General features: G+C 34.8%; 1 protein-coding gene across 3 annotated transcripts in view; it reads right to left on the reverse strand.

Moving 5' to 3' along the window:
• Positions 1-14,813, reverse strand: part of LOC148944183 (transcription initiation protein SPT3 homolog) — a 56,556-nt gene that overhangs the window by 13,123 nt on the left and 28,620 nt on the right. For all 3 annotated transcript variants that reach the window (XM_089100179.1, XM_089100180.1, XM_089100181.1), the window contains 3 exons: positions 12,665-12,915; positions 9,429-9,563; positions 5,761-5,874 (listed from right to left, as the gene is read on the reverse strand). In XM_089100179.1, the coding sequence (XP_088956305.1) occupies positions 5,761-5,874; positions 9,429-9,563; positions 12,665-12,915 (500 nt within the window). The remainder of the gene's footprint in view (positions 1-5,760; positions 5,875-9,428; positions 9,564-12,664; positions 12,916-14,813) is intronic.

Consider the following 14,813-nt stretch of genomic DNA (forward strand, 5'->3'; position numbering starts at 1 on the left):
CTTTCTCTTTTTACCCCCACACATTTTTATCTTCCTTCTAAAACACACTTAATAAAGTGTGCGCAAACAAACCCGGTTGAGCATGTAGGCTGCATAATCTTATCTTTCTCTTTTTAACCCTACAAAATTTTATCTTTCTTCTAAAATACACGTCATAGAGTGCGTGCAAGCAAACCCGGTGGAGCATGTAAGCTGTAAAATTTTATCTGTCTTCTTATAATCCTACACATTTTTATCTTCCTTCTAAAATACACATAAAAAAGTGTGTACAAGCAGACCTGGTGGAGCATATAGGCTGCATAATTTTATCTTTCTCTTTTTAACCCTACACAATTTTATCTTTCTTCTAAAACAAACATAAAAAAGTGTGCGCAAGCAAACCTGGTGGAGCATGTAGACTGCATAATCTTATCTTTCTCTTTTTAACCCTACACAATTTTATCTTTCTTCTAAAATACACGTCATAGAGTGCGTGCAAGCAAACCCGGTGGAGCATGTAAGCGGCAAAATTTTATCTGTCTTATTATGACCCAACACATTATTATCTTACTTCTCAAATACATATAAAAAAGTGTGTACAAGCAAACCCAGTGGAGCACGTAGGCTGCATAATTTTATCTTTCTATTTTTAACCCTACACATTTTTATCTTTCTTCTAAAACACACATAAAAGACTGCGCGCAAGCAAACCCGTTGGAGCATGTAGGCTGCATAATCTTATCTTTCTCTTTTTAACCCTACACAATTTTATCTTTCTTCTAAAATACACGTCATAGAGTGCGTGCAAGCAAACCCGGTGGAGCATGTAAGCTGTACAATTTTATCTGTCTTTTTATAATCCTACACATTTTTATCTTAATTCTAAAATACACATAAAAAAGTGTGTACAAGCGGACCTGGTGGAGCACATAGGCTGCATAATTTTTTCTTTCTCTTATCAACCCTACACAGTTTTATCTTTCTTCAAAAGAAAACATAAAAGAGTGCACGCAAGCAAAACTGGTGGAGCATGTAGGCTGCATAATCTTATCTTTCTCTTTTTAACCCTACACAATTTTTTCTTTCTTCTAAAATACGCGTCATAGAGTGCGTGCAAGCAAACCCAGTGGAGCACGTAAGCTTTACAATTTTATTTGTCTTCGTATAATCCTAAATATTTTTATCTTCCTTCTAAAATACACATAAAAAAGTGTGTACAAGCATACCTGTTTGAGCATATAGGCTGCATAATTTTATCTTTCTCTTATTAACCCTACACAATTTTATCTTTCTTCTAAAACAAACATAAAAGAGTGCGCGCAAGCAAACCCGGTGGAGCATGTAGGCTGCATAATCTTATCTTTCTCTTTTTAACCCTACACAATTTTATCTTTCTTCTAAAATACACGTCATAGAGTGCGTGCAAGCAAACCCGGTGGAGCATGTAAGCTGCAGAATTTTATTTGTCTTCTTATAATCCAACATATTTTTATCTTCCTTCTAAAATACACATAAAAAAGTGTGTACAAGCAAACCCGGTGGAGCATGTAGGCTGCATAATTTTATCTTTCTCTTTTTAACCCTACAAAATTTTATCTTTCTTCTAAAATACACTTCATAGAGTGCGTGCAAGCAAACCCGGTGGAGCATGTAAGCTGTACAATTTTATCTGTCTTCTTATAATCCTACACATTTTTATCTTCCTTCTAAAATACACATAAAAAAGTGTGTACAAGCAAACCCGGTGGAGCATGTAGGCTGCATAATTTTATCTTTCTCTTTTTAACCCTACACAATTTTATCTTTCTTCTAAAATACACGTCATAGAGTGCGTGCAAGCAAACCCGGTGGAGCATGTAAGCTGTACAATTTTATCTGTCTTCTTATAATCCTACACATTTTTATCTTCCTTCTAAAATACACATAAAAAAGTGTGTACAAGCAGACCTGGTGGAGCATATAGGCTGCACAACTTAAACTTCCTCCTTATAATCCCAAACAATTTTACATTTCTTTTAAAATACACACAAAAGAGTAAGTATCAGCTGACCCGGCAGAGCATGTAGGCTACATGACCTTATCTTTCTCCTTTTAACCAACCATGATTTTCTTCTAAAATATTTCCCCAAATCTTATTTTATTCTAAAATACACAGACAAGAGTACGTACGAGCAGACCCAGTGGAAGAGGTAGGCTACAAAATTTTATCTTTCCCTTTTAGCCCTGTACAATTCTATCCTTATCCTAAAATGCACATAGGAGAGTAACTCATTCCACCTATTTCAAAAGTATGCAGTATCTTATACCCGAATTATATTTCTCTTTTATGTGGAATGATCTCAGTTTTTTTTTTATTGCTTTTGTTCAAAATTAAATATCTGAAATTGCACCTATTTCAAAAGTATGCAGTATATTTATACCCGAATTATATTTCAGGTGTGATCTCAGTTTTTTTTTATTGCTTTTGTTCGAAATTAAATATCCAAAATTCCAAGTATTTCAAAAGTACCGGTATGCAGTATCTTTACACCCGAATTATATTTAAGGTGCGATCTCAGTTTTTTTTTATTGCTTTTGTTCGAAATTAAATATCTGAAGTTCCTCCTATTTCAAAGTATGCAGTATATTTATACCCGAATTATATTTCAGGTGTGATCTCGGTTTTTTTTATTGCTTTTGTTCGAAATTAAAATATGAAATTCCACCTATTTCAAAAGTATGCAGTATATTTATACCCAAATTATATTTCAGGTGTGATCTCGGTTTTTTTTTCTTGCTTTTGTTAGAAATTAAATATCCGGAATTCCACCTATTTCAAAAGTATGCAGTATATTTATACCCGAATTATATTTCAGGTGTGATCTCGGTTTTTTTTTTATTGCTTTTGTTCGAAATTAAAATATGAAATTCCACCTATTTCAAAAGTATGCAGTATATTTATACCCGAATTATATTTCAGGTGTGATCTTGGTTTTTTTTTATTGCTTTTGTTCGAAATTAAAATATGAAATTCCACCTATTTCAAAAGTATGCAGTATATTTATACCCGAATTATATTTCAGGTGTGATCTCGGTTTTTTTTCTTGCTTTTGTTAGAAATTAAATATCCGGAATTCCGCCTGTTTCAAAAGTATGCAGTATCTTTATACCCGAATTATATTTCAGGTGTGATCTCAGTTTTTTTTATTGCTTTTGTTCGAAATTAAATATATGAAATTCCACCTATTTCAAAAGTATGCAGTATATTTATACCCGAATTATATTTCAGGTGTGACCTCGGTTTTTTTTTATTGATTTTTTTCGAAATTAAAATCCGAAATTCCACCTATTTCAAAAGTATGCAGTATCTTTATACCCGAATTATATTTCAGGTGTGATCTCGGTTTTTTTTTTATTGCTTTTGTTAGAAATTAAAATATGAAATTCCACCTATTTCAAAAGTATGCAGTATATTTATAACCGAATTATATTTCAGGTGTGATCTCGGTTTTTTTTATTGCTTTTGTTTGAAATTAAACATATGAAATTCCACCTATTTCAAAAGTATGCAGTATATTTATACCCGAATTATATTTCAGGTGTGATCTCGGTTTTTTTTTTATTGCTTTTGTTCGAAATTAAAATACGAAATTCCAACTATTTCAAAAGTATGCAGTATATTTATACCCGAATTATATTTCAGGTGTGATCTCGGTTTTTTTTATTTCTTTTGTTCGAAATTAAACATATGAAATTCCACCTATTTCAAATTTATGCAGTATATTTATACCCGAATTATATTTCAGGTGTGATCTCGGTTTTTTTTTCTTGCTTTTGTTCAAAATTAAATATCCAAAATTCTACGTATTTCAAAAGTACCGGTATGCAGTATCTTTATACCCAAATTATTTGAAAAAAACTACGTTTTCTAAAGAGTTAAAGAGGCTGAGTTACAAGGTCGAACCTTAAAACGTACAGGGATTAGGAGGCACAGTTGGGGGCTACCACCCCAAACCCCCGCTTTCGCAGCCTTTAAATATAAAAAAAATTTCTTTAAACTGAAAGTAAGGAGCGACATTAAAACTTAAAAAGAACAGAAATTATTCCGTATATGAAAGAGGCTGTGCCCTCCTCAACGCCTCGCTCTTTACGCTAAAGTTTGACTTTCTCACAACTCTTTTTTTAAACAATAAAAACTTTAGCGTAAAGAGCGAGGCGTTGAGGAGGGCACAGCCTCTTTCATATACGGAATAATTTCTGTTCTTTTTAAGTTTTAATGTCGCTCCTTACTTTCAGTTTAAAGAAATTTTTTTTTATATTTAAAGGCTGCGAAAGCGGGGGGTTTGGGGGTGGTAGCCCCCAACTGTGCCTCCTAATCCCTGTACGTTTTAAGGTTCGACCTTGTAACTCAGCCTCTTTAACTCTTTAGAAAACGTAGTTTTTTTCAAATAATTTCTGCACGTTTTTGTACAGTTTATTACTTATTATTGCTTGACTAACTGTTAGCTGATCGTGTCAGGAGTTAAAGTTGGGGGGCTGCCGCCCCCCAAACCCCCGCTCTTGAACATTCTTGTGTTAAGGCTTTTAATTCCTGAATACTCAAATCACGTCGTACAGGGTGCCTCCTAATCCCTGTACGTTTTAAGGTTCGAACTTGTGACTCAGCCTCTTTAACAGCCCCCCAACTGTGCCTCCTAATCCCTGTACGTTTTAAGGGTCGACCTTGTAACTCAGCCTCTTTAACTCTTTAGAAAACGTAATTTTTTTCAAATAATTTAAAAAAGAAACTGAGTTTCTTTTCAAAGTATATAAAAAAGTTGCTCTGATGGTGAATCGAACCCGAGTTTTCCGCCTGAAAGTCTGAAGTCTTAGCCGCTGGACTATACAAACACAATAGTAATTGTTGTTTAGCAAATAGAAGGTATTTTCGACGCAAGCAAATTCCCAAAAATCTTGATATGTGGTTTTTGGAAAACAGGGAAGGAGTGATCAGATTGAGCTGAAATTTCGACGATAAGCTCCCAGGCCCCAGGAAAGCTTATCCTCTAAATTTCCCGATCAGACAACGTGAAAGGGGGGGTTGTGGTGGGAAAAATTAACATGGGCTAATATAGGAAAACGAGGTTTTTCGTAACTGTAAATTCGGGGGATAATTTTTTCGGTCTGAAAATATCAAAAGGCCCTAACAGGTCGAATTCTGCTTCGAATGAGTCCTCATTCAACCGGATCCGTTGCCAACTGTGGCCTGTAGGCGTGGCTAAGAAAAAAAAAAGAAATGAAGTTTAAGTGGCTATATTTGGTTTTTTGAAAACAGGGAAGGAGTGATCGGATTGAGCTGAAATTTCGAGGATAAGCTCCCGGGCCCTAGGAAAGCTTAACCTCTAAATTTCAGCCCAATCGGACAACGTTAACGGGGGGCTGTGATGGGAGGGTCCAAACTTCCGGCCCAGTTTACCCCATGAAGATAAAGTCGGAGGAGGATGAAATTTTGCAAGTTTCTTAGTTTGAGCTTGGGCTACAAAATGCAATTACCGCCGTCTCTCTACGACCTCTAGGACCTGAAATCGCTTAACATTGTGGTGGGTCGCCTCTTTATAGAGGCACAAGTGTGCCTCCTTGATTATATTTAAGGTGTGATCTCAGTTTTTTTTATTGCTTTTGTTCGAAATTAAATATCTGAAGTTCCACCTATTTCAAAAATATGCAGTATCTTTATACCCGAATAATATTTCAATTGTGAATTCAGTTTTTTTGATTGCTCTTGTTTTTGTAAATATCCGAAATATGTAAATAAGAACTTACATTTCCAAAATAGACAGATGGAAAACCAGGGTTGGAGGTCAATGAAGGCATTCGTTGTTGAATACTGTCGGTTGTGTTATCAGTTTTTCTTAGAAGAAACGATGTATCTACAATCTAAAAAATAGAAAGGCTGCCTAATCTAGGGTGCAGACATACCTTAAGGTACATGAAAAGATTTATTAGGAAGGGAATTAATGGAAACAACAGTATATTTGGGGGAAGACACTACAATCCCAAGAAACATATTCAAATCAAGAAATGGATGTTAAAAAATTATTATGAAACCATAAAAAAAGAGTTAAATCAGATTTATAGAACTAGTAAGCGTCTGTTTTGCTTTCGATTCGAATATTTAAGCTTAATTCAGCTGGTATATGTATAGCTCCAAGTCATTTAGGAAATTGTGCGGTAATTATTTCACCGTATCTTGCTAGTGTTTTTACTATGATTGTTAGTCATTGGATACTTTCTAATCTTTAATGGCGGTTACTCTTGTCCCTATACAGAAGAGCCATATGCTTGATTCTGGCAGAGCAGACGATTTTTGGTCAGTAGCATTAGCGGCAACAGTGTCAAAACTGCTATAACATCGGTTGGTTTTTGCCTGGAATCATTTACACAAACAAGTAGACAAGTGACACAAACGATATAGATGGAAGCAACGTAGTGACCCAAATTGTAGGCTTTGCAACTTGACCAAAGAACCCTTGCAATATCTCCTTTTCGAATGCACGGCAAGAACTACTGGAATTTATGAAATGCGTGCCCCATCGCAAAATTATCAAATTCAACCAGACATTAGGATGATTGTGGATGCCTTTACCAGCTTCCATTTAAAAGGTGTTTTACAGAGAGACAATTGGTATCTTAAAGAATCTAAAGGTGCTTTGTGGGATTTATCTTCTGTTGGTTAAATTGTAAAGTTGGTTTCCATAACTTGTGCAGAAGAGAGCTTGAGCGAGCAGGAAGAGTCATATCAGTACCATGCCGGCCTTTGGGCCTTAAACTGCTGGGAACAGGCAGCTCGAGTACTCACACTTCCCAGAAGCCGATTAAATTGAATTTTATTTGTATTAGGTTTTAGTGAAAAGTGTTACAGCTATGAAATTATGCAGTTGGAAGCCGAAAGAAGCCTGTTCAGGATTCCAGGTGTTTTTTTTTTGAAGAAGAAAAGGTAACAATCAATTTGCCAATAAGAATAGTCTTTCAATGGAGATTGCAATTTTCATTCAAAAGGCAGTTATCGAGCTCATTCTACGGCCTGTTATTGAATACAATTGGCTTTTCTCTACGCTTGCTTTGTAGAGTTGCGGGGACTATAAATTTACAACCCCCTCCTTCAACCTCAAATTTTTATATTCAAGTTTAGTATTCGTAAAACTGTGTTTTGAGAATGACCAAATCCCTCAAAAAATTAACCCATACAAATATTTATTAGGAGGAGGGACTTAAATACTTAAAATTAATTATAGGTTCATCAAGATTTAATAGGGGAGTTATACAGAAAAACAGAATACGAAATTCTGGTATTACGGATAATTGCGTCCAATAGTAGCGCTGACGGTGTTAAAACTAATGTAAAATCTGTTGCTTTTTTAGCTGGAATATTTTCGACCAACAAGTACTAATTAGTTTCCTTATAAGAGGCGTCTGTCAGTAGAGATCACGATTTTCATATCTACGTAGCGCTTACCTGGTTTGAACCCCCTGAAATTTTTGTCACGGTCGTAAAAAAGTGACAAAGATACGATTAAACAAGTTTTTGCTGTGATATGCGGTGTTTCCCCCCCCCCCTCCCCGAACTAAAATCAGAATACGGCCTTGTTAGAAGTATATGTTTCTTTTTGAGAAATTTCAATAAATCGTAGACAAAGTAAAAAGTGGATCTGACAGTAACAGGTCCAAAAAGGTGCCAGAATTGCCACTTCGGGTTCAACTAGGCCAAGGGAACGGGACCTGGATCAGTATGTTTCGACCCTTTTACCCATCCAGCAATAGGAAACATTCAAGTACAGTATTGGCTATTACTATTGGCTATTTTCTAAGTTTGTGTGCACCTGCATTGTAGATTACCACAAAGCATTCGTTTTGCGTCAACCATTTGAAATGCTTGCTATTCAGAAAGGTTGTGGTGTCCCATAGCCTCATTTAAGAATCCTTTCTTTTTGGTTTACTAGACATCGATTTTGGCACTTCGGGCAGTGGCGTAATTTCGTCAGAATGCTGGGGGAGGGAGTCAGAGCCAATTTTCCTAAATCAAGTGTAAATTACAGTGAAAAATAAGCCATATAGTACCATAAACACAAAGATATACAAAGCAAAACTGACCTGTTTCTCTGAATGTTTGAATTATGCACGCTTATCTTAGTTTTGACAAGATTTTTTGCAGCTAGGGGGGGGCAAACTTAGGTATGGAAGGGTAAATAAGGTCTGGAGGGGACAGTTACCCCTGCCCCATAGCAAATTACGCCCCTGTCTTTGGGGCTCTGAATTGAGGCTACCTTTTCTTGCCGGAAACAGGGCTCACCAGGTAAGTGTATTGTCTACTTTCCTTTTTTTATTTATTGTTGTAACCCCAATAAACACCTTAGTGCTAGTGAACTTGGATGCCACGTCGGCTCACTTTGCATAAACAATTGAGTTATGTTTATGACCTGGTTGCATTGACTACATTCCTAACACTCTCAATATGCTACGTAAGATCTGTGAGATTTTCGCTGTTGACTATGATATTCTGCAGAGTTAGTCTACGACCCAATGTGTATACTTTCGCCAATGAGACTTTTTGATGCCACTGATTCCACCTGTTAGATTATGCGGACTCTGACACTTGTGAAGCAGTTCCGTTACCTAGAGTTTGACTTTAATGAGAATTACCTTAAAAGTGCGCCTACTACGCGTGGATAATTTGGATGACCACACTTCTATGCTATGGCGATAAATAGAATTTCAAATAGGGATAAATCCTTTTAATAGACAGTAATAATTCACAAAACTGTACTGCAGATGTGAACGAAATATCTAGTATTTTGTGTGAATTATCACTGTCTAATTAAAAGGATTTATCTCTATTTGAACTTTTATTTATCGTAAAGATGTATAACGTGAATCTTTGTGTAGCATTTTATTTGTAATCTTATGAATTCTAACCCTTAAATTGGTAATTAAATACTGTTTTAGAATAATTAGAAAAAATAACAGCAGAATTTTCTCAAAAGAATTCAATTTCAGTAACAGATATATAACGTGACTTCTTGTAGTCTCGTGACTTCTGTGTAGTATTTTATTCATAATTTTACGTAATTTAACCGTAATTCGTTATTTAAATGTCCCGTTCGTCCTCCCTCCCCAAAAAATTGGCAATTAGATAATGCATTAGACTAATTAAAAAGAATTCCAGTAAACTTTTTCAAGGGAATTCAATTTCGGAAGCAAATATATAACGTGACTCCTTTGTGCAGCATTTTATTTGTAATTGTAACGAATAGTGGCAACCCTATGTAACCATGCTAGTGGTAACCCTGCTACCTACTGGTGACATAATTTTGTCCCATTTTATTGGCACAACAAATTTAATACCCAGAATCTCTAGATATTATAACGGTTTATTTTAATAACCGTTAAACCTAATAACCGTTAATAAGCACCTAAATAACCTCTTATTTTACCTGACCGATGGCTTCAAAAGCGAGGAAATCAAGGGCAAGCCAAGCCAGTTCAGTAATATTAGACGACAGCTCTGAGCCAGCTAGTGCCCACTGTGCAAATTTCTGTTTGGCACAGGAAAACCTGACTGTTCTTGCCTAAAAATGAGATAATTAACGAGACGAACTAAGAAGACAAACATAAAAGAATAAATTGACAACTTTTACTAAATTGACATTTTGACATTGAAAAAATTGACATTTTGACATTGAAAAAATTGACATTTTTGACATTTTTTTGACATTCTTGAATAAATTGACATTTTTCAGCTCAGAAATTTTTTTTTGATAAGTTCATTTTCATTAACGTATTTGATTTTTTATTAATTAATTTACTTAATATTTATAAAACTTAATTTTATTTAACAAGTTGAAAATTTGAAGATACAACTTTAATTAAATTATTAAATAAATTTAAATAATTTCAAGAACATTAAAGAAATTAAAAAGATAAATACAATTAAAAAAAAATGACAACAAGAAATTTTTCAGCTCAAAATACCTTATTTTCTACTAAATGGTGTGCATGGTAATTTCCTCTATTATTCTACGCCAAAAATAGTAATAGCATGTAAAATAGAATGTTGCAATATTTATTTGTTTTTCATTTCTTTGTATTGACAGGCTCAAAACAAAAACCCACAGTGTTTCCCGGCCTTTTTTTTTTTTTTTTTTTTTAAAGAAAGGGGATACAGAGTGAAAAAGATTCCTGTTTTGGGTATTTTATTCACTGGATCCTCGCATACATATTTAGTTCATTGGTGATGACTATGACTATTTTTCAAAAACGCTTAATTTTGTTCTAGGTACCGATTTGAAGCAATATTATTAAACAAATCGATTCAATTTTTACAGATTTACTTTCTCCGTTAAATCTTTAGAAAGCACTGCGCGAGAATTTTTTTTGTATTATTTTTACTTTTTTACGAAAGAATAAAAAGTTGAGAAGAATAATTCCGTTCGACACGACAATACGCCCTCAAAAAGTCTTTCAATAAATATTAATGGTGGCTGCACAAAGATGAACCTACAGCAGGGTCAGAGGATTTTAGATTCAATCAGCTGAATTTTCCCGCATTTCTGTCTCCCACTTTGTTTCTAGGAAGAGGGAAGGAGTCTTTAAAGGGATCCTTCTTTTCTCTTCTTTTACTCCTTCCCTCCTTAATTTCTCATAATGATATGATGCAAAGATGGACGTTTCAATTATGTTTTCTCTACTCCACATGCTTTTAGCCTTAGAAGGAACATTAAAACGTTTTTGTGATTCATTAACTATGAATAAATTACTTGCTTACTTCTCCACAATGGGATAGCTGAACTGACTTTTTTTAATGCTCCGACATCAGTAGCTCCGACATCAGGCTTTAGCAGCATTGGGAGTTCCGACATCAGGGTCAGGAAGCTCCGACATCGGGCTCCAGCAGCATCGGCAGCTCGACATCAGGCTCTCCCCCTCTTTTCCCTGAAAAAACAATTTTCCCCATCTTTTTCCTGGAAAACGGTGTTTCTGCATGGCCGATTTTGAATCTATTATTAAGTAAACTTTTCTGAAGGTTTTGGTGCCAAAAACATTTATGTTGCTAAAATACGAATCGATTATGATTATTTTATATCTTATAAAATCAGTTATGATTCCACTACAGTTTAATTGAAAAGTCCAGAATTAATTGCCATCATACAATTATTCGATTAATTGAGCTTATCCCTGGCATGTGTACTCAATTTGCATCTTGAAAATGCCCGAAAATTTAGTTTTTATTTTTCGTCGTTTTACTGGACTGAAAGATTTACCTAAGCAGTAATAAATGTTTAATTTTCATGTCTTCGGTACTTAAAATTTTTGACATAAAATTTGTATAGGCTATATTTTACTTATTTTTATTCCAACCATTGTACCGTATTTTGCTGTATTAAGTGTATTAATTATTTGACATGACATATATAAAGTTTTTTTTTTACGTGTGAAGCGGGTTCAGCTCTCTCAGTCTGTGACAACCCTCTGGGGAAAAATTTGAACTAATTGAATGATTAATTAGATCCGAATTTTAAAGCTTTTCATGTATTTTTCGATATTCAACGCACCAATAAACTGCACCAAACAATACCGCCAATGCAGAATCATCCAAACTACTTAAGCTAAGCAATTACTCTTAAGCTAAGTTCTAACAGAAAGCAATAAACTGCACCAAACAACACCGCCAATGCAAAATCACCCAAACTACTATTTATGATTAAAACCCTATGAACTCTTCCAATAGATTAAAAACAGGACCCGTTTGCATACCTGACTAAAAGAAAATCAATGGTAGATTTTGCCTGGGAATAAACAGTTAGCGTTAATTAAAGGTTTGCAATTAAGTGCTATTTATTTCGGTGCTTCCTATTCTCCTCTGAAAAGAACCCAACATGTAATAGCAAAAAGTAAAATTCGGTTATTATTTTCAGACTTTTTTTTTTACAAGCGGTTGGTCTTTATTTCTTTCTCTGCTACCTGATATCTCTGTTTGAAGATTGATCAAACAGTTCATGGTAATGAACTGTAAGTAACTTGACCCAACAGGAACCAAAACACTAAACGCTCTAAGTAGCCACAGTAAAACTATTACAAAGAGAAACAGGTAAGTATTTTGGAATATTCTTCCAGTATTCCAAAACATAGGCACAATATGTGGGCTGTTCAATTTTACATGTGGGGACAATTCTCCAGGGGTGATTTTCCGGGGGGATGGGGAATATGCCGGCCTCAGTACTATGTCAGCTACAGAAGCACATTATTCATTATTATTAATAATGTTTAATAATATTAATAAATTAATAACTATTATTTATTATTAATGAATAACTATTATTAATAAATTATTAATAATGAAATCAATATTCGGCCGCCAAAAGATAATTTATTCTTCGGGGTGACGTCAGATCTTGCTGCCAAAACAAAATTTGACTCTTGTTACATCCTGCTTATTTAATTTCAGTGGAAACCAGCAGGAACTGTCCTCTCCAACTCCAAAACACCCTAGAACTAATGCCAGCCATCATTTTCGCCTGTCAGCTGCAACTTTTCCGAAGATCTTCAATCAGCCTCAGTCTTATTTCTAAAAATATCTTCAGAAGCCTTCCAAATAGTTCCTAAGCCTGGTTAGAACCTAGCCTTACTCTCATAAATAGGCCAGTCATGACAGTGAGAGAGCAAAACATACCTTCGCAAACGCTTCATATCTAGTTGAATCCAAATCTCTGGAAACCTTTTCCAGTCTTAGAAGTCTATCAACTCTTGCTAAATCTGGTTCACCCTCTTCTTTGCAAAAATCAACTAAATCGCCAAATGTATCTAGCTCTTCTAGTGTTTTAATAAAATGGATGAGGCTCCTTTCATTCTTCGACTTTTGCCGACTGATGATTTCTTCTGAGTTTGCATCTTTCTCAATTTTAGAGCCAAGTGCCTTAGTTTCTAAAATAATAAACATATAATCGTATTTGTACCTACGATTAAAATAACAAACAAATAACAAACAATTACAATAAATAACAAATAAATAATCTTATTCGTACCTAAAAAATTAACAAATAATCTGATTGGTTTCTCTAAAAAAATTAAAATATAAGCTGATTGATTTCTAAAACATAAACAAAAAAATCTGATTGGTTTCTTAAATATAAAAAATAATCAGATAAGTTTTTAGAAAATAAACAAAAATATGTTTAGTTTTAAAAAAATAATCTGAAATAATCTTCGATTTGCTGAAGAGCTGGTACAAGATCGCGACAAATGGGAGTCAATTATACGGAATCTTCTATATACCCAGTGAGGCGTCTGCGTTTGGTCCGGTAGCAAGTACAAATACGTAATACCCGGGATAGTTGATTTCAAATGTGAGGGTAATATCGCAATAAATGAACACAAAATCATTGTGTGGCTAATGTTATCATAGATTTACTTTAGTTAATACAGAAGAAGTAATGGAACACCCAAGCAGGTAAACAGCCACCAGACATCTAGCATGTCTAGTCATGTCAAAGTATTTAACATGTCTTCCATCATGTCTAGTCAGTGTAGTCTACAGAATATGTCTCATTTTGATAATTATTGTTCATCATTTATAAACGGATTTCAGTCCCCCTAATTGATTTTAATAATATTTACAAGGTTTAAAAACAGAAACACAGCCGTTACAAAATCCAATTTGGACAAATCCACGCGTACTTTTTTTAATGTTTTAGGCACCACAGTACTTTATTGGCTGTTAATTTTTTCGTAAAAATGGATTCGACTAAGAAATTACAAAAAAAGACAATTAAATTGCATATTTAATTTTCTAGTTTGACTAAGCCCCTTCCATGGAAAGGGCACGTCATGGAAAGGCAGTGTGGTCTCCGAAATTATCTAAGCCCCTTCCAAAGTGCCCTTAAGAACACCTTCCATACTTAAAGTAACAAGGACATCAAAATAAACACACTCTAAGCCTCCTGGTTCCTGAAAACCGAGATTCATTCCTAAAACAATCAACACAATTTTTCATTCCTGAAAAACAAACCCCAATTTTTATTTTGGTTACTGTACAACTATTAACATCTTTCTCAATATGTAAATTCTCTTTTTTATTGTCACATCTAATCGTGAACATAAAAACACAATAATTTTCCCCGTTTACACGAGACGCCAAACAAAACGATTGTATAGCCCAGATATAGTCAAGTATTTCAACAATCAATCAGGTTATACATCGTTTGTTATGTAAAAAACATGGGTAAGTATAAATCAAGGAGGCACACTTGTGCCTCTATAAAGAGGCGACCCACCACAATGTTAAGCGATTTCAGGCCCTAGAGGTCGCAGAGAGACGGCGGTAATTGCATTTTGTAGCCCAAACTCAAACTAAGAAACATGCAAAATTTCATCCTCCTCCGACTTTATCTTCATGGGGTAAACTGGGCCGGAAGTTTCGACCCTCCCACCACAGCCCCCCTTTAACGTTGTCCGATTGGGCTGAAATTTAGAGGTTAAGCTATCCTAGGGCCCGGGAGCTTATCCTCGAAATTTCAGTTCAATCCGATCACTCCTTCCCTGTTTTCAAAAAACCAAATGTAGCCACTTAAAATTCATTTCTTTTTTTTTTCTTAGCCACGCCTACAGGCCACAGTTGGCACCGGATCCGGGTGAATGAGGACTCATTCGAAGCAGAATTCTACCTGTTAGGGAATATTTATATTTTCATACCGAAAAAATTATCACCCTATTTCACAAGTACTATAATCCTCTTTTTAATAACAGAACACATTTTAATTTGTACCACCACAGCCCCACTTTAACGTTGTCTGATCGGGATGAAATTTAAAGGATAAGCTTTC

Source organism: Artemia sp. Qi Xiang Cuo, chromosome 14 (genome assembly GCF_049724085.1).
Source record: "Artemia sp. Qi Xiang Cuo chromosome 14, ASM4972408v1, whole genome shotgun sequence".
NCBI classification, from domain to species: domain Eukaryota; kingdom Metazoa; phylum Arthropoda; class Branchiopoda; order Anostraca; family Artemiidae; genus Artemia; species Artemia sp. Qi Xiang Cuo.